The sequence below is a fragment of the Wyeomyia smithii genome, chromosome 1 (genome assembly GCF_029784165.1).
Source record: "Wyeomyia smithii strain HCP4-BCI-WySm-NY-G18 chromosome 1, ASM2978416v1, whole genome shotgun sequence".
Classification (NCBI taxonomy): Eukaryota; Metazoa; Arthropoda; class Insecta; order Diptera; family Culicidae; genus Wyeomyia; species Wyeomyia smithii.
In genome coordinates this window covers 19,534,061-19,555,185 of record NC_073694.1, presented here as the reverse complement: position 1 = coordinate 19,555,185, position 21,125 = coordinate 19,534,061, and the positions used below count along the sequence as shown (strand labels likewise).

Below are 21,125 nucleotides of genomic sequence, written 5' to 3'. Positions count from 1 at the left end.
TATATATTAAAAGGGTTTTATCGGGTATACAACGCAAAAGTAAAGAGGTTTATGGATTCATCTTGAATTAAGTTTCCGGGCATGTGCATTGCGGACGTCGTCCGATGAACAGTTTCGTTGACCTGGCCAAAGCTGGCCATTAGTTCTGAGGCATTAGAAATTACGAAATCATAATCATAGACTGGCCTAACAAACGGTAGAATACTGAAAAGCACAAAAAGAAGAAGGACGAAAATCACGCTACATAAAGATGCCAAAAAAAAGGTTGCAAAAACCTGAATGACAGAATCGAAACAAAAACAACAGAACCTTAAAACAGTAAAATTAAAATAAAATGAAGGTGCTGAATTGTTGAAAGACGTTTGGAAAGCAGAGTTTCTAACATGGATAATTTCGAGAGACAAAATTTCAAACATTTGTTTCTAGCAAGATAGAATTTGGATACGCACAAAACACTATAGTGCAGAGCAGAGCTGCGATTAATCCAAGCAACGTGCTGACTATGACGAGAGAGAAAATATCGCACTCGTTTCTTTCTCTCATGAATAGCCAGCAACCATCACAGTAAGCGTGGAGATCCGACAAGTGATTCAATATCTTGTCTCTTTTGTTGCCATTTTCGGGTTCTCATTGTCAATCGGCGTGAATATACAGAGTTCACTCGGAAATATCACTGCAATGCAAATCAAGGTGATTTTTGGAATATCAAAAATCGTTTCAGCAGCGTGATTATGTCAGTGCCAGCTTGAAGTTTGTTGCTATCTGGATTTTTTAAATTTGATCTGCTTTGCGGTCCGTGACGATCCCAACTCAAGATATGGCCACCAATGAACTAGGTTTATAATTTCAAACCAGTGGTTATAGGTGTCGCTTGATGGGCTGGCACAACAACCCCGAGTATTCGGAACACAACCGGAACAGGTCCGCATTTTTACATTTTTCAATGAGAGGCACGGTAGGATTTTAAGCACTTCTAAACACTGCTTTGATCATCGTTACCATGTTACTGAAACATATTCCGGCCATATATCCGAAACCAGTCGATTAACTCCGGCGTTAAAAGAAAATATGAATGAAAACTAGGGGAAAAGCAAAACCGTTTCAAACCGAAATTGAACAGTTTCAAAGTTGAACCGTGCCAAAATTTAACAGGATCTGTATATAAATATACATACCCATACATATTTAAAAGTTTTCTGTTTTGCCACCCGCGATTCATTTTTTGCCGCGAACTAACACTGTCTTTAGTTTAACCTACAACAAGCATAATATTCAAGAATCAAATTAATAAACTAATGCTGTCAAAAAACAAATAAAAATGTAATATTATTTTTCAGATATGAGATCATTTGAAAAATATTAATAGAATCCTTTTTATTACAATTGGTGTTATGAAGAAGCATATTCTTTACTGAGAATAAAAATGAATGATCATACAGATTCAAAATGTACCAAACTAAAATACGCTCAGTTACAAAACGAAGTAATAGTTGTTTATTGACAATGCTTTTAGTCGGTGTGCCGAACCAAGCGTCGAAAAACATTCACCGCCGCAATTGCTGTGTACAAGCTGTTACAGAGAATTTTTGTTATAATATCGTTATCAAATGCTCAAACGATTTCGTTATTTCATAATAGATAGATTATTACTTCTCATATCCACTGGGTGTCAATAACTCAATCTTAGAAAACGGCGCTTAGTTCAGTCTGATCGCACGCCGACATATATCAATATCATACATATCAATTGAAGAAAAATCATTGATTTTATGTTTGCTATCCTCATAACGTCATGCTGTCAAAATGAACTTGATATTTCTGCTGGTTCAATCTCAGTACAGCCATACCCGAATGATCGAGAAAGATATCAAGAAAAAAATAAGAGTGAGAGTTGACGTTAAGAGAATTGTAACATCGCAAACTCTTTTGTAATGAACCATGCATCGTAGTTGGCTGATGCTGGTGTTGTATCATTTTGGCGTAATGTCAGTAGTATGATATTGACTTTTCGCAGCTCTGGTGCAGAGCAAAACATAATTTTCCTCAATGATTGGGTTTTAGCAGACTTTTTTTATACATTTCACATCAGAACTATGAAAACCCTGTCCAGCGCGATCGCAAATGAAAAATAGCATCGCCTATACCAAAAGTTTCAGGATTCTTAATTCACATTTATAAGGAGTCCTAGGAAATATAGTTTTAATTTTTTGCTATATTCACGACTTCCCGATTCACCCATTACCAGTGATGGAAACGAAACGAATATGATGCAATCGTCGTTTATTCACCATATGTGCGAAGTGTACAGGCAGAGCTGCATGCCACCACGGGTCGGCGCGTGGCGACCGCCGAGGTCACGTTATATGAGGGCGACCGCTGACAGTACCTAACAGCCCTGGACCAGCAGCGGGAGATTGCTTAGGGGTGGTGAGGGTCGGACACTGGGCCGTCGACTCCTCGTAAATGCCACAATTACCCGGAAGCATCTCTGACGGAGCGAGTAGTGCCGCTCCCATCAACCAAATGCACTCCCCCGTCCATTGGGGCCGACACCAGTAAGGTCCCAATTATGGCAACTGGCAGCGAACGAAACGGATTCGAGTCGGATACGCTAAGGAACCACGACCAAGGGCTGGCACCTGCATCGAGCTCCCTTAGTAAAGTCGCGTGACAGCGGCTTGAAACGGCGAGATGGTACCCGGTGCAGGGGTCTCCGTCCCGTAAAACCTGGCAGGCCTTCCAGTACGTTCCGCGTCCATTGCCTGGTGGGAATCAGGCAGAGAAGGATCAGATGGGGGGGAACTAGTCCTAGGACAAGATGCCCCTTTCCTGACTTACGCGGGCGGGGGCGTCATAGTGCTCATAAGGTACTATGGCGACCCCCCTTACCCATGGCCTCACTGCTTCGGCATAGATTACCATGGGACCATACAAGCGACTTCTCATCTATGGACAAGGATAGCGGCTGGAAGGGGGACCCAATTAACAAAAATGAGCTCGAAGAACCAAAAAGAGACGGGTGCGGAGGGGTTACCAAATCCCTTCGCACGAGGTGGCATCCAGCGGTCTCCGCAGAAGAAGGCGGAGACGGATGCGGCGAAGTCTGGAGGTGGAAAAACGGCGAATCCGTCGGTGTCCACACCAGACATCTCGGTGGACGGTCCCTTGCTAGTCAAGGCCGTCGAAAGGTGCATGGACACGCGGCCAAGAGTGGCGGCGCTGTCTGAACAACTCGATGCCATAATCGAGTTCTCGGCGAACAGGCGAAACATCGCTGGCGACCTGAAGCAGAGCCTCCTCCTGCTTCGGAGCACCATTGATGAAGCCAGAAAGGAGCACGAAGAACTCGTAGCTCGGGTGAAGGCGGCCGAGAAAGCGGCCAGGACCGGGAGGGCGACTGCATCTAAAGAGGTGCAGACAGACGCCCCCTCGTTCGCGTCGGTCTGCTCCACGGGGCAGGTCGCTAAGCGAACGAGGCAGTCCCCGGGGGAAACGGCCCCCGGGAACACCAAGAAACGATTGGTCGTGCTACTCCCACGGGAACACACGCCAACCGGTTCAAGGTCCACCGCGGGAAAGGCACAGGTGGAGGCTACGGGCAATCCTTGGACTACCGTAGAGGGTAGGAAGCGTCGGGAAGGTGCGACGCGTCAGGATGGCGGAGCAGCCAGAGGACCAAAAAAGGTCAAAAAGGCGCGGAGTAGGGGTGATGCCCTCATACTCAAGACGGATGGGTCGAAGTACTCAGAAGTCTTGAAGAAGATGAGGGGGGAAACCCAGCTCAAGGATCTGGGGGCGGATGTGCGGAGTATCCGCCGATCTCGCACTGGCGAGATGATACTTGAGCTCCGGAAGGACGCCAAGAACAAGGGGGCTACCTACAAAACGGTAGCCGAAAAGGTCCTAGGGAAGGAGGTGCAAGTGCGGGCACTCACCTCAGAAGTGACTCTCCAGCTTAAAAACCTGGACGAAATCACTGAGGGGTGCGACATTGCACAAGCCCTTAAAGCGAAGTGCGGGGTGGAGGTGGCTAAGGAGTCAATCCGCCTCCGCAAAGGTCCGGCGGGGACCCAGGTAGCTACCTTCCGACTACCGTCGGCGGACGCTAACCTGGCCCTGAAAGAGGGCAAGTTGAAGGTCGGCTGGTCTGTATGTCCTCTGGGCATACTACAGCAACCAGACATTTGCTTCCGGTGCTTCGAGGGCGGACATAAGTCCTGGACCTGCAAGGGGCCCGATAGGAGCCAGCTGTGCAGGCGATGTGGAGGTGCAGGCCATAAAGCAAAGGACTGTGGGGAGTCTCCCAAGTGCATGGTATGTTCCGGGAAACGGGACGCCAAACACTTTATGGGAGGCCCCAGGTGCCCAGCCGGTAAGCCGGCTGCGAAACCACGGGCGTAAGGGTGACGCAACTGAACCTGAACCATTGCTTCGCGGCTCAGCAGCTGCTACACCAAGCAGCCACTGAGTCGTTGTCGGACATCGCCGTCATATCGGACCCCTACCGCATCCCTCCCGGAAACGGTAACTGGGTTGCGGATAAGTCCAGTTTGGCGGCCATATGTACGACGAGCAAGTTCCCGGTTCAGGAGGTTGTCTCAACCTCAGAAGAAGGGTACGTAGTTGCTAAGGTGAACGGAGTGTTCTACTGCAGTTGCTATGCTCCGCCACGTTGGTCTACCGAAAGGTTCATCCAGATGGTCGACCTCCTATCCATGGAGCTAACGGGCCTAACGCCGTTGGTGGTGGCGGGCGACTTCAACGCTTGGGCTGTTGAGTGGGGAAGTTGCTTCACGAACCAGAGGGGCCAGATCCTGTTGGAGGCTTTTGCAAAGCTCAACCTAGATCTGGCCAACGTTGGGAACAAAAGTACATTTAGCAGAAATGGTGCGGAGTCGATCATCGACGTGACGTTCTCCAGCCCAGGACTGATCAAGAACTGGAGGGTAGACGATGGCTACACTAATAGCGACCACCAGGCGGTCTGTTTTAGTGTAGACAACAACGAGAGGGGGCAAGCGACGGGTAGAGCCAACACTCCGACCGTTCGCGGGTGGAAGACATCGCACTTTGATGCCGAGGTATTCGAAGAGGCAATGAGAAGGGAGCGCGAGGGGGGCAGTTGGCTTCGCCCGACTGCTGACCAACTAGTTGCTATGCTATCGCGGGCGTGCGACGCCACCATGCCTAGGACTCGCCAACCTAGGAATGGAAAGCCACCGGTTTACTGGTGGACGGACGCGATAGCCGACCTTCGCAGTGCGTGCCTCCGTGCAAGACGGAGGATGCAGCGTGCGCGAAACGAAGAAGAGAGGACAGAGCGCCGCGCAGCATTCAGTTCGGCAAGATCGATGCTAAAGAGTGCGATAAAGGCCAGCAAGAGGGCCTGCTTCGATAGGCTATGTGCGAGTGCCAATACAAATCCGTGGGGTGACGCCTACAGGATCGTAATGGCCAAGACTAAAGGCGCGCTGGCGCCTGCAGAGCGATCACCAGCGATGCTGGAGCGTATCATCGAGGGACTCTTTCCACGCCACGAGCCAAGTCCTTGGCCTCCGGCGGTCGAGTCTCACGTCCGACGTTCCAGTATCTCAGACATAGACCAGAGATGGTCGGCCAACCTGCCGAGCATCCAATCCGTGAGCGACGACAGCCGTGTCGAGGCAGGGGAGGAGGCAAGGGTTACGAATGAGGAACTCATCGTGATCGCCAAATCCCTAAAGGTGAGCAAGGCACCGGGACCGGATGGTATCCCTAACCTGGCGATCAGGCTGGCGATAAAAACGGCCCCCGGGCTGTTCAGGGCAGTCATGCAGAGGTGCCTGGATGACTGTCTCTTTCCGGACAGGTGGAAGCGGCAGAGACTGGTCTTATTGCCGAAGGCTGGGAAACCGCCAGGGGACCCATCGGCATATAGGCCTATCTGCCTGCTGGACACCGCGGGCAAGGTGCTTGAGAGGATCATCCTCAACAGACTGGTGAGGTACACGGAGGGTGTACACGGTCTGGCAAGTAACCAGTTCGGCTTCCGGAAGGGCAGGTCCACGCTGGACGCAATCTCTTCCGTCATCAAGACGGCGGAGGTAGCAATCCAGCGCAAGAGAAGGGGAATACGCTACTGCGCAATCGTCACGCTCGACGTGAAGAATGCGTTCAATAGTGCCAGTTGGGACTCCATAGCGCTCGCGCTCAGGAGCATCCATGTACCGGTGTCGCTGTACAAGATTCTGGAAAATTATTTCCAGAATCGAGTACTTGTTTACGACACAGAGGAGGGTCAGAAGTGCGTCCCAATTACCGCAGGAGTTCCGCAAGGTTCTATCCTGGGCCCGGTGTTGTGGAATGTCATGTATGACGGAGTGTTAAAACTCAAGTTCCCTGTAGGGGTTGTGATCGTCGGCTTTGCAGACGACATAACGCTGGAGGTTTACGGCGAGTCTATCGAGGAGGTCGAGTTGACGGCCGCGCACTGTATACGCAAGGTCGAGGACTGGATGCGCTCCAGGAAACTGGAGCTCGCGCATCATAAGACGGAGGTCATGGTTGTGAACAACCGTAAATCGGAGCAACAGGCGGTGGTCAGAGTCGGAGACTGCACCATCACCTCGAAGCGATCCCTGAAGCTCTTGGGGGTTATGGTGGACGACAAGCTCACGTTCGGGAGTCACGTCGACTATGCCTGTAAGAGGGCCTCATCGGCTATTGCAGCACTATCTCGTATGATGTCCAATAGCTCAGCGGTTTATGGCAGCAAGCGAAGACTTCTTGCCAGCGTGGTTTCGTCCATACTTAGGTATGGTGGGCCAGTGTGGTCCAGAGCGCTAGGTACTAACAGTTACCGTGGCAAACTGGAAAGTACCTACAGGCTCATGTGCCTGAGAGTTGCGAGTGCGTATCGTACGGTGTCATACGATGCAATATGTGTCTTGTCCGGCATGATGCCTATCAGCATCGCCATCAAGGAGGACAGAGAGTGTTTCGACCAACGTGACACAAGGGGCATACGAGGTACCAGAAGGTCATTCTCGATGCTCCGTTGGCAGAGGGAATGGTCTAATTCCACAAAGGGCAGATAGACGCACCGACTCATACCGGAGATATCCGGCTGGGTCGGGAGACGACATGGCGAAGTGAACTTCCACCTGACACAAATCCTGTCAGGCCATGGTTGTTTCAGGCAATATCTGCACAGGTTCGGACACGCGGTGTCCCCCATGTGTCCCGAGTGCGTGGAGGAGGAGGAGACTGCTGAGCACGTCTTCTTCGTATGCCCCCGTTTCGTAAGAGCGCGGAGCAACATGATGGCTGTGAGCGGGCCTGGCACTACTCCGGACAATCTAGTCCGGAGGATGTGCGACGACCCGGACATCTGGAACGCGGTCTGTGCGGCCGCCTCTCAGATTGTTCTGGAGCTGCAACGTGTGTGGCGGGTCAACCACCAACACGCCAGTGGTAGCTAATTACCAGTCTCCAGGGAGTTAGCTAGGAGGTTATAAGAGTAAAGAGGGTGCATCACGCACAAAAGCCACTTCCCGACGTAATACTTAACCGTCGTTCCGGGAAGACCAGGGCTGGAGACTGGAGGGGTTTTAGTGGGTCGGGACAGGGATAAGTAGGTGTCTGGGGGAGTGTAACTACCCCAGCATCTCTCCCCTAGTCTCATCCCCACACCCTGAGTTCTCTTCTCAGGTGTCTGTTTGCAGATTTCCCCGCCACCTTTAAAAAAAAAAAAAAAAAAAAAAAAAAAAAAAACAGGCCGAGACTAAACTCGAATCCTCTCAACCCATAATGGAATGATGATAGGGTGCATAGGTTTCTGGGAGAAAACAAACACATGACTAGACTACATCAGCTCTGAGAAGCGATTCGATCGTTGCGTTTGTCTCTCCATAGGCCGGTAGTTACGGGAAGAAAGGATAGCAACAGGAGAAAATCATGTCGCCTGAACAGCAGCAATGGTGCGGTGCGGTGAGAGGGAATGTGTGGGGAAAGGAACTACTTCGGCAGCGGTTGAGTTTAAGCGAGAGTAGGAAAGCATACACTGTCATTTTCTTTCTTTTTCTGACAAAAAATCATATTCATGAGTCAAAATTATAGCCTTATTATAACAAGTTCTGATCGCTCTCTGTAACAGAGACGAATAACTTCATATACCGAGTTGTGCACATTGAGAACCACGTATTGTGGTGTACACTAATGAATAGAAATATATCGTAAAGAGGAAAGCAAAAAGAGTGCACCAGCACCGATACTTTGTTTTTCGCATACTGACGACGATGTCAACGCATCCTAGGCTTGTTTTATATGTATTCATTAATCGCTAGAGGTGATTTTTTTCCTTCGCTGCCCATTACTACCAAATTTTTGAGCCTGCACTTGTCATTTCAATCCACTTTTTGAAAGGTATTTCTTCTGAAGAGAGTGGAGAGATGACCTCCAACTACTAACTAAAAGCCATATAATTTTGATCAAACTTTCAATAAAATCATCGTTCGGATCATACCAATAGTTAACGGTAAAAACACAAGCACCATCTGCTGTCGTGTTAAATTGAGAACCACTAAATATGTATGAGATTGCATGACAGTGGCCTAGACGGATTCGATAAAAAATATGAATGGTAACTCCATGGCTTCATGTGTTACCTCTGTTGGTCTGTGCTGTTGGTATCAACAAGAGCTGAGCGCCAACCCTTTCCTGTATTGATAATCACTATTCAGACCGACTTATTAAATGCCAAAATGCTGGAGGCACGAAAGAATGAATATCAAAAACACGTTTGTTGGAGGTGCGAGAAAAGATGCGAAAATTCGAATGACAGAAAATACAAAGTCGCGACAAACAACAGAATATCAAAAACTTGAAGAGTGCAAAACACTTATAACAACCTGAGGTAGTCGAGGGCTTTTGGATACATAAATAATACATACTACAAGGTGCTAGTTCGCATTTAATTTTGAGATTTATGAGCTTAATTTATCTCGAGAAACACTGAATTGATTGTGGAGGGCTGTCTTGATCATAGGCTTTTGACTGCAGAGATACAATCAAATTCTTGCAAAACCTTGAAAAACTCAAAACAGTTGCAGTAACCATGCGATACGTATTCTTGAAGAAAAATTTACGATAAATCAATTGGTCATGAAGATACAGGGCCGAAATCAACTTAAAATTCCCAAAAAAAAAACATTATTACTAGCTATTGAATTATTATCCCATTCCATTGGAGGATTCTCGCTCAAAACTCAGTGAACTAAGTTTAAATCGTATGGAGACACCTAAAGGGCTCACAGAAATCCCATTTTGGTGAACTTAAAATAAAAACAATATTGATATGCTGGTGACTTCTACAGGACTTCTACAGATAAAGGTCTACGATGATTGGAACCCTCTCCAATGGATTTAGTTGAATATTCCGTATCAAGTTCCGTATCGGAATGTAGCACCAAAGCTTTGCTTTGCTTTTTCTGTATCGTGTATGTTCACTCTACAGATTCTCCACCGAACTGTCTAACATTCAGACGACTGACGTTCTGAATAAGTTCGCTGAAGAAAATACGAGATATCTGCTTATTCCAGGTGATGCTAAACTTTTTAAGGGTGCTACAATATTCAAACTAGGTGCGGCAATACTCAGCGGAAGGATTCCAAATATGTGACGGGTACTTTCGACTATTACTAGGAATTTAATTATACAAAGGTTTGGTAAAGTTGATGTGTTGATAATTTACTGTCTAATTTCAGCAAAATTTCTGATATTTTTCCAACAATATCAGTTTGCTAAGTTACGTCGACTTTGTTATGTTAATCGATGTTGTTATGATTAATCGATTTTGCCAATAACCAGTTTTATGCGAATTCAAGTCATCAGATGGCAGCACTAACCGTTGTAAAAGTGTCAACTGGAAGTCAGTTATCTTGTTCTAGTCATCTTTGGTTACCGGATTGGAAATTCCTTGACCTACAGAAAACGTCAAAATGGGCTGCGTGCACTGTCCGCCATTACCGCTCCACATAGGAGTATTTCAGTCAAAAACCTGGCCAAAATACGAGAAACAAAATTTAAGTGTTCCTCGTTCTATTGATTCTTTTTGGACCCTCTGATACTTATTACATTATATTTGCTGAGTTGTTTACAAACGACAGTAACTATCATAACCTGGGTATTACTTAAAACCCATAAATAAGTCTCAAATTGTTCCACGAAAAATATGAACTTCTGCTGATGTTATTAAAACTTCAAAGTGATTCTTGAGCGTAAGTTTAATATAAGAGTCAAGAATTGAGGTATTTTAAATAAATTTATGTCGGTAATGTGTTGTATAGGTAGAAAAAACTTCCTAAAAACAAGGCCTTGCCATACAGCCATTTTTCAGTTTCTTTTGATTTACAAATTTTTTACAAAAAAGGATTTTTGTTTGGGTTCCCAGCAAGTCCCAGCAAAAATTCACCCACCATTGGAAAGGTTATGCGTTGCTGGATAAGTACAAGGAAAAAAATCTGCCCCATCCTCACCCATTCGTAATTGCGATCAATGTGAAGTTGGAACGTTCAGATTTGTTGAATATTTTGTATATTGAATGAGTACATTTAAAATGCCTTTGTCATACATCGATTGTGAAAAATTAAACTAGTTCTTTCATATTGTGTGATTACTTCCCGAGGAATATCCTATTCTGGTTGATTGCGCAGTGTTATGAACATTCGATTGATAACAAGTTTCTGTTTCTTCAGGAAAAACTTGAAGAAACCCTCAAATGTTACCACAACAGATCAAAACAATGATCGCAGTGGTTCAAGTATTACAAAAAAAAACCCTCAAATATCCTCCCAGAAGCAACGATCTTTAAGATGTCAACTGAGTCACTTCAAAAGTTAGTTTCAATAAAATTGACAGCTTCGAAATATGACAAAATTGGTTGAGTTTAACTATAATATTGTAAAGTTGGTCGGAAGCTTCGCATTCATGTCGTCCAAGCAAAGGATTGATTGCAGTGATCGAAGCAAGAGACGCGAATGCTAAGAGAAAATGTACGATTGGATGAGTTGAGTTACGCAGTTCCCATGACTCAATGATCTACTGGGAGCACTGCGGTTTTCTACTTTATTAAGAGTATATGAGACAATCCTTCTAGAGCGAGTGATTTAAAAGACGCTTTAAAAGTATCAGAATCTACTATTGGCAAAAAAGTATTCATTAGATCAACCTTTCACTATATTTCTAGAAGTTTTTTTTTTTAATTTTAGAGTTATAGCAAAGAAAAGTTCATATATCATTGCTAGTTGATCTAACTTGATGAAATCTTGTTGATAATAAGTTTTTATGTCTAAATATAAAGCTTAATAGATATAAATCCACTTTAAGAGAAATTTGCTATCTGAAAACTCATTAGAATAATTTTGGCCAGGTTTTTGTTCTACATACTCCTATGTGCGCTCGTGGAAAGCTGAATACGGGTTTTGGCAGCCAGGTATCGTCTCAGCGTCCTGTTGCGGTGTTTGCTGGCATCCAAATTAACCGAACCGTACTGCGGATCGCTGTAAACTACTTGCTCGCAGAATCCGGTCACTTGATTCACCTCTACACCTGACTTGCTCTGTTAGATCCAACTGAACTGAAGGATCTACCGATAACATTTAAGCACAGACTAACAAACGTAACACTGGAATCATTTCATATTTTCAATAGAATAACAGTCATTGCGCGATAACACCGTTTCGGGCGCTATAAGTCAGTCTCATACATATTTTGTAGTTCCCAATTTGACACATGCACGTATGCTAGCGCTGATGTCAAAATACAATTTTCTTTCGGTCGATAAACCGCTCACCTGCATGACATTTTTCTTGACTAAAATGGGCAATTGATCAACCTTGTGACTTGTTCCGGTGAGTGCTACCAATAAAGGCAGAACAAAGCTAAATTTTCTATTACAAGTTGTCGAAAATAGGATGTAATTTTAGAACAGCTAATCTGGAAATCACTTTACGCTAAATGCAATTCCATCCAGAAACCGTTACAAATTAACTCACGACAAAATCGTCTGTTATCGTATTTCATCATACTTTGAATTTGGTACTAAGGATCACATTTTACAATATTTGCCAATAAATTCGATTAAAGTTGATTTATCCCGAAACAGTATTTATTCAAAACAAGACCTAATATGTGCCCAAGAAACCCCCTTTCTGTCGTCTACTTCATAAAATAAATCTAAAAATTCTCCTATGATCCTATGAGATAAATCGGAGTAGATTTGGATTTGGTCATTCAAGAATTCCATGTATTTTATTGGAAATGGGCTATTAACAAATACATGACTTTTGAATTAAAAATCACAGGAGGGTTGTGTGCAAAGCCACGACCACAAGGTTGAAGTAGAATACTTTTACAAGAAAGATAACCCGGCTGCTTGCGTGCCAGTCATTTTGGAATTGGATTTGTTTCGTATATACCGCTTGTTAAGCACAGTGTCAAAAAATCGCAATAAACATCGCGCTACTGTGCATTAGCAGCAGCATTAAACCTCAGTTGCAATTATTAGTAACCATTTATTAGGCTCTTCCAAATACATTTTGTAGCCTTGAAAAAGGCCGATTGCTGCAATTGCAATTTTCATTCAATTATTGCATAAATGCTTCATGGTCAGATAGCGTGCGATATCCGCTCTGACATAATAAATTTTTCGAACGTTGTGGAATGATATAACTGGAAAAATTGGTGTGGCTAAATTATTTCCTGTTATATAATTCTACAACGTTCGGAAAATTTTATTTCGTATGTCGTAATACTCATGTACGAAAAATACATCTCATTCATTCTGGATCCGCCTTTATTTTCAGTTCCTACAGATTTTCTCAGTTTCGTAACACTGATGTACACAAACGATTTCTTGTGGACATTCTGTCGAGTCGGACCGATAGAGCTCTCATTAAGGCAACCAAATAAAATGTATTGTGTCGTGTTGTGCGGCTTCGAAGATAAAAATGTTCCCGTCTCCGTGTCGCATGGAAGCAAATTGTTGCGTGTTTGATATTGCTGATGGTAGACATGAGTATGAAGGTCAAAATTCTGCTGGGATGTCAAACTTGAACCGTCTTCTTCAAGACGTTACATCCTTGTTAATGAAGTGTTGTGAATTTTCTAAAACAGACTCAGCATCGTGAGCAGAACGTGCCGAACTTTTCTGTTTGAAATCGGATTTGTTTCGTATATACCGCTTGTTATGCACAGTATCAACAAATCGTAGTAAACATCTCTCTGCTGTGCATTTGCAGCAGCATCAAACCTCAGTTGCAATTTATCAATAACCACTCATTATGCTCTTCCAAAAACATTTAGTAGCCTCGGAAAAGGCCGATTGCTGCAATTGCAATTTTTATTTAACTATCGCATAAATGCTTCATGGTCAGATATACCCGCTGCAACTGCTACGCTATTCGTAGCCATGCCACAGTTGTGGCCGCTATACGCTGCCATTATTATCCGCTGTCCCTGCATCGATGCTGAGATCCGCTGCAACTAGTGCGCTATCCATTGCTACGCCACAGCTGTGGCCGCTATTCGCTATCGCTGGTATCCACTGCACTGCTACTGCTACTGCTAAGGGATGCCCGCATAATCAACAACCATAAAACGTGCCTAACAACTAGTTCGGGATATAGTCACGACTTTATGGGCTATCGTTAAACGATATGGATTATCATCCGTTTATGGTAATTGATTATGCGGGTGACTGCTGTTGTCGCTGTCTAGAACTGTTATGAGCGGCTTCGGCTGAAACAAGCTCTTATATAGGCCAAATAGTATATGATTCTGTCGACCGTGCTTGGGAAGTAATCATATAACGTCGAATTTTTCGTTTTGATAAGGCTTGACTAATAATAATAAAATTACAATTATCTTCATTTGAAAAGAATCTTAGAAGATTTTCCAATCTATTGCTGCAAGAACGAAGGAAATCCATCGAATACTAACCGATTTATTATCATTTGAAATTGAACATATTTTTAACTTTTTTCGGTTTTAGATTTTCATTTCACATCCCTATGAAGCCGAACTTCCTGAGAGAAGTATTCTACTTCAAAAATATCAATCACAGCTACTTCAGCGAATAAACATAACAATATTTCGGGTTGAAATCCATCCATTTTGGCTCACGAAATGTCATTTACTAACTTTTCTCCCATTTGATTATCGTTCTGCCGATTTTAATTCGGTTTGTTGCACTAGAACTAAGATTAGCCCTGGAATTAAATTTTTAATCTGCTAGTAAATTATCAGTAATTACAATGATAGTATAATACAATCAAAATGTAATCAGTTCTTCAAGTTTAACGTGATTTCTGGCAAAATTAGATTAAGTTTTGACAAACATTTCTAGAATTCCTGCTTAGACACGTAGGTACTTATCCAGATCGCCTTCATAAACACTAATCGCTGCATCAATACTTTGATATACCCATTAGACAGAAAAACTTTATTCTCATTACCAGACTTATTCGCATTAGTGGCACGTACTTAATATCACTTGCCGTGTGTTAACGGTCAATAAAACTTAATGCAGTTTTGAACTCTGGCTCCCCCAGTTTATTAAAACTCTTTTTGTTCTTTTTGTTTGCAAATATTAAACGTCCTGTTGGTATTGTTAACGTGCCTTTTATCTATGCCGGTCAGATCACATCCAGGTTACACATCCAGCCTTAATGTTGAAGATAGTTTCCAGTACCCAACCAAAGAACCGTGGTATGGAATCCGTGCCCTTTCTCTTTGTATGAACACGTCCTTGCAGTGCTTTTACGTAGTGCCAGTAATTTCTCGTAGAGCAACCTTGAGCTTTCTCTGCCAGCAGATTTCACATCACGTTTCGGTGCGGTACCACAAGTGCCTTGAAACTTCTCAAAGCAGCCCTCTTTTTTCAACTTCCGTATTTTCATTGGTTTCTCTCAAACAAGAACTTGGGCTGCTTTCGAAAAGAGCCTTCCTTTACGTCACGTCCTGTTTAACGACCCTCAAATGATTTCATCAGAAGCCGTAGTAGATTTAAGAGAATTTTCTAAGTTAGCCAACTCACAAGTGAATAATCCAGGATTTTCACCGCGAAGGTACAGGATTTACAGCACGCGGCCGTTTTGTCGACTTTGTGATGTAAACAAATGAACTTATCCAAGTTCCAGAGAACAAATGCCTACTGTGATTCAATACACTGTAAGCGTAATTTAGTGATACCTTCTTCATCAAGATACTCAAAACGGATGTTATTTGATGGACATTGAAAAACTTTTCCAGATTACCATAATCTGATAAGTAAGAAGGTTGGCGAAACAAAAAAAAACCAATCAATACATATAAGCTGTTGCGTGAGTTCAATACCCAATAAAGTACGTACGGCTTCTCTGCGTTTCTTACTGCGACCTTGTAATGGCATCGATTACAGTCCTCGTTCTCTGCAAGCCTAGCCAATGACCTTTGACCTCTAGTGCTTCTGCTGCGCTGCTCAGCGGGAAAGATAAAAAGTTACCAAAACTTAAAGCTTCCCATCAGCCAGCGGTCACCAGAGCAGGCGACGGGACGTGGACGTGTAAAGATTAAATCGCATCAATTTTGCTTAGTATACCTAACAAGCATCATCATCACGCTCAAAGCCAGCTCACAACGTGTGTTTGAAAGAAAGCAAAAGTTGTGTAATTTAGATTCCCATCAGAGCGTTTATCCTTGGCCGCAAGGCAAACCGACGACGAGAATGTCCACGTTCCGGTGGTGGTGACTGCAGCCACAGAATGGACCACAACAACAAGTGTGTTTGTGTGCGGCTTTTGTCGACAATGGGAGGCACGTTGTGTGTCGAGGCTCTCTTATTACTTTCCCGGAATGTCGCTGAGTCAACATCACAGACGTGTACATAAATGAAATCCCGTGTCGTTGCGTTTTATGGGTCAACTGGAAACAAAAACCTGAGCTAAGTATTATTTTATGCACCGTCGCTAATGCGGGTTGGTTTACTGTTTTAACCAGCTATTATCCAGCTGGCAGGTGGTTAGTTTAGCAAACATGTGACTGTAAATTGTTTGATTACCCCAGTTGGAGATGCATAATAATCGAGTTACGCCGTACAGCAGACAAAACTGCTAACATCGTTATGATGGGGCGTTAAATAAGCACCACTAATCGAATCTGCAGTTGACGGCAGCCAAAGTTTGTGCACCTACGTCATTGCAGTGCACTCAGGAGGGATTTCACACGTAAAGTCCTCTACCACGAATTTTCACTGGAATCTAAGAAGATATTCCCGACGGCTTAACGGTTTGACGTAAAATTTCTCTTAAGCAGTACCCTCCTCCCTTACCGGGCTTCGCATCGAGATCTATTTTTAATCCCACATCCGCGTGGATGGATGCGGCTGTCACAGATGCGAACGGGTGAAAGTCCTAAAGCTGCTGCAGCATCAAGAGAATGACGAGCGTTTATTTATGGCATCGATTATTCAATTATCCTATCGCAAAGAGTCGCTTGTGGGGTCGGTTTCCAGTTTCCAGTGGCCTTGCGAGGCGATGCACTAGAGCACAACGGCCAGCCAACAAACAAAGGACCTCCGTTATTAATCGGTTATCGTTTCATAACATTAACCTTCATCGTCGCCAGTGGCTCTTTCGCAAGGACAATGGTTTTCTTCCAGTCTAGCTTTATTTATTATGCAATGGTAAACTGACACCGCTGGTGTCGTGTCTAAAACAATGTTCTTTCATATCAGAGTTTCATAGAAATGAATGCTGATCAAGTCTGATCGATCGATAAATATTTTTTCATTATGAATAAATTGAATTGTTTTCCACTTAATGACCACGTGATTTGGCTAGCGCCCGCTTTTCGCTATTATATACGGTAAACTGAACAAAAACAACTAACTAACGATATCTCACTTTATTTGTGCTTTCTACCAATTCCAGAGAAATAAAATGCCAGTAGAACGACAGTCCTGCCCTAATTGCCACCCACCAGCAGACAACGAAAGCAGCAATTAAGTAAACCAAACGAGAAACTGTGTTTACTAGAATCACCCACGGATTGTGCAGTTCCCTTTCCAAAAAAAAAAACTAAAAATAAACATGGATCGGCAATTATCAACGTAGAAAAAAAAGAAGTCTCAGCGTGTGTGTACCAACAGCAACAAACCACTTCACGCAGCTCCTTCCCGTGGAGACGCTCGGTTGTTGGTGATCAGATCGAATCCGTCTACTGACCCCGGCTAAAGAGAGAGAAAAAAAATACAAACAAACCTACCAAGATAATGGCCGAACAGCAGCAACGGGACTCGCTGTGTCCACGGTTGATCGACTATCTGGCGATAGTGGGCGCCCGGTCGGCGGTCGTAACCCGACCCAGCAACAACCCGCCCGGGGCTGGAAGCAACGTTCCGGGAATGCAGCCGCAAGCTGGGCCCCATTCGGCTCCACCGGTGCAGGTTCGTGGCATGCTTATCCAATTAAACCAAGTGCTTTTACGCTATTACGGTGCCAAAATTTTGTAGCTGTTGCTATCGATAAATCGGGTTGAACGCATATGAGGAACAAACCAGCTTACTAGAATTATCCCATTCACATGTTAAGTGAGGGGGTAAATTGAATCAGAAAGTTATGAAATTTCTAGTGAAAAATTCAGCGAGTTTATATTTTTGATCGAGATATCGCAATATATTGCGAATACGCAAAACATGTTTGATCACCCACTCTTTGCTGTTTGATGAAAAAGTATCTTAAGAAATGATAGCTTTTGGCTTTAGCAACTGTTCCTTATTTATGTTTTCCTTGAATTGTGAGATGATCTTTGAATCATTCCTCAGACTGGCCTAAGTTCAGATAAGAATTATCTTTTGGTTTCACTTGTACGGGTTATTATTCTAATTCTGTTTCTGGTTTTTAGAAGCATTCTAAATATATGATAATTTCCAGGTAGGGATTTGTTAGTTTACAGGCACGCTCTTTCGAGTTTTTGAGAATTTATGATAATTGACGTAAAATAAAAACAGTTTTTTGCGTCTCAGCAGATTTAAGCTAAAATGGATTATAACATCATATTCTGGCTGTTCAAGCCAAAATAGTTAAAGAAGCCATATGACTAGAAGATGAGCCGAAATCTGTTCAAAATTGCTCTTGAAAGCAATAAAAAGTAAACTAGGATTATATTGATTAATGTAGCTCAGTTTTTTAGGAGTGTTCATCTATTTTTTGCAAGTCAAAATTAGAATAAGCATCAATTTTCCTTCAAAATAAGCTTCGATGCACTCATGAACTTTCCAAAGAGTGGATTAAATGTACAATAATTTGGGCTTAATGTTCTTCTCAACAGCATTACAGTTTTTTGTTACGTGGTGAACATTACGCTTCGAGCTTTCATTTAAACTTATACATATTTCTGCTGTGCAACCATCCATTTTAACAAATTATGGTAGGTTAAGTTCAACTTGAAGGCAACGAAAAAAGCGCGGCGAAAACATAAAGAAATCGAAAATTTGTAGAGTCAAACTCTAAATATCTTTTAATCTGAGTTTGAAAAAAAAATCTAATCTTGAGTTCCATTTTGATTTTTAAGCTTTTCGACACATTTTCAATATTTTTAGTTCTTAATTTTCTGTTTTATTGGCTCATCTTTCTGGCTAGGGACGAACCAGAGGTAATTTTTATGGCTGTTCTTGTTTTCTACGAAAACTGATCGATTTTATTACGATGAATTGAGGTCGTTTATTCTTTTGTTCATTTCGATAAATTCTAGCCGCAATTGGAGAACTGATTTTGTTTCACTTTACCGTTTAGAAGTCTAGATATATGCTATCGAGTTTTTTGCTAAATAAGTTCCTCCAGCTTTCTAGTTACATACGCAGGCCACTGGAACCTGCCGTGTTTCATCCGCTTGGCAATATCTCCCGATTTGTATGCCTTGTACATTTCATGGTTCATACGTCAGCACCAAACACCGTTTTCAGTTTGCCGCCAAGGATTGAATGCAAAATGCTACGTCCAAAAAAAAAAAAAAAAAAACAAGAGCTCATTGCCATAGAGGGCCACCGAAGGAATCAGTGTTTTATAAAGTGCTAGGTTTGTACGGGTTTGCAAGCTGCGGGACCTTAGCTGACTATGTAATCCGTAGAAGGCCCTGTTTGCGGCTCTATCCACCTTTTTATCGCACGGCATTGTCGCACGTCATACGTCAACTACTTCATATGATTTCCCCATTCCCCAGCCGGCGTGTATTTCGTTCTGGCAGAATTTATGACAATCTCTATTCTCGCGGCTTACATTTTGAGGCATCCAAAAGCTTCCTCCATCGCTCTACGGTTGACACCAATGATGTCGATATCGTCCGCGACCTAGGATGGTGCTACGAAAACACCAAGAGGACTTCCGTAGAGGACTACCGGTTATATCAGAGTTTTGTAGTTTTTCGTATTGAAGTAGTCATGTCCAATCAGCACTGTGATTGGTGCGTACGTATGTAATGTCTGTGAAGAACGGGCCGTCGATGAGAACGTGGTCAATTGTTTTGCTGTACGTTGGTCGGGGAAAGAAGGGACTTTGGACTGCCAGCCCGTGGGAAGCTGCGAAGTTGGTGCATAGCTGGCCGTTGTCGTTCGTCACGGTGTACAAGCTGTGCGGGCCGATCACCAACTTATAAAAGTCTTTCCTTCTGTTCATGTCTCCAATGACGATCTTGATGTCTCTACGCGAGCAGCTATCGTAAAGTTTCTCCAGCTGTGCGTAGAAAGTTTCTTTTTCTGCATCAGGTCTTCCTCCGTGAGGGCAGGGCACATTGGGAATAGTGTAGTTGTAGAACCAGCCTTTTATTCTCAACAAACACAACTTGTCGCTGATTGCCTGCCACTTCATCACACGACTCTGCATCCTGCACAGCACTATGAAACCGCTGCCAAGCTTATTGGTTGTGCCACCGCTTTGGTGGTACTGTGCCTTGCGGTCACAAATCCACCGTACCTTCTCTCCTTTCAGGCAAAGCTCCTGGAGCGCAACGATGTCGAAGTGGCGGGATTCTAGCTGATCCAGCGGAATCCAGTCGACATCCGAGGCGTTGAGCGATCTACTGTTACATGTACCGAGCTTCTAATCGTCGTCCTTATTTCGTCGGCTGGGTCATTGCCTATTGTTCCGGTTCGTTTTGAATTCTTGATTTTTCGTAGTATGTTTATTTTAGTATGCTGCGATGCCTAGTCTCGCGACGGGGCTGCCGCCATAGGTGTAGCTGGTGAGACACCGCATTTCATAGTTCAGCCGTTTGGTCCGGATCAGTCGCTGTTTGAGCCGCCCCTAGCCTGTGGGGTTCAGACAAGCTGCTCTCTAAGGAGAACAACTACCCCTTTCCTGTCACCGGTTCTCTCTTGGTTGCTCGTATCACAGTCGGTGACACGTGGAGGTAGGAATAGGGCATTATGCCTTGAACCACACTGGGGTCTATTTTATTCCAGCTAGTACGGGTGTGCTGTTAAGAAGCACTGCCCAGCCATTTACCAAACCTGGCTCTCCACAATATCAAATCAGTGTTGCTGAAAGAGGTTGGCGTTGACGCTGTGTTCAAGATATTCAGTACATTTTCGGAGATTCTATCCCGAAGTGATTTTTTCCGCTGTTACGACACTATTTTGAGCGTTATTAAATAAGCATATTAAAACTCCTTTTTCCGTTTTTTTAAATTTCATACATGAAAACTAGCCCCCCCTAGAAATTTTCCTTAGTTGCGCCCATGGTGCTACTTTTCTGCACGCCAACCCTCTGTATCACACCTTCCAATGCGATGTTGAACAATAAGTTTGATAGCACGTCACCCTGCTTTAAACCATGTAACGTCATGAAAGCGTCCGATATCCCACCGGCTACCCTCATACTTGATGTTGAACCGTCAAGGGTAGCACGAATAAGTCTAATTAGTTTTGTTGGAAAACCATATTCAACCATAATTTGTCATAGCTCATTTCTCTTAATTGACTCGTACGCTTCCCTGAAGTCTATGAACTCCTAGTTAGGCCGCTACAAATTTTATTTTCATTTTATGTCACCCCCCCTTCAAAAACCTTGAATATTGGAAGGAGAAGAAAAGAACTCAAACCGTTTTGTTCATT

At 43.7% G+C, this 21,125-nt stretch overlaps 1 protein-coding gene across 13 annotated transcripts in view; it reads left to right on the top strand.

Annotated features, from left to right (window-relative positions):
- Positions 1–21,125, top strand: part of LOC129718856 (MAP kinase-activating death domain protein) — an 88,082-nt gene that overhangs the window by 2,382 nt on the left and 64,575 nt on the right. For all 13 annotated transcript variants that reach the window (XM_055670010.1, XM_055670018.1, XM_055670020.1 and 10 more), the window contains exon 2: positions 16,948–17,462. In XM_055670010.1, coding sequence (XP_055525985.1) covers positions 17,289–17,462 — 174 coding nt within the window. In that variant the 5' untranslated portion in view covers positions 16,948–17,288. The remainder of the gene's footprint in view (positions 1–16,947; positions 17,463–21,125) is intronic.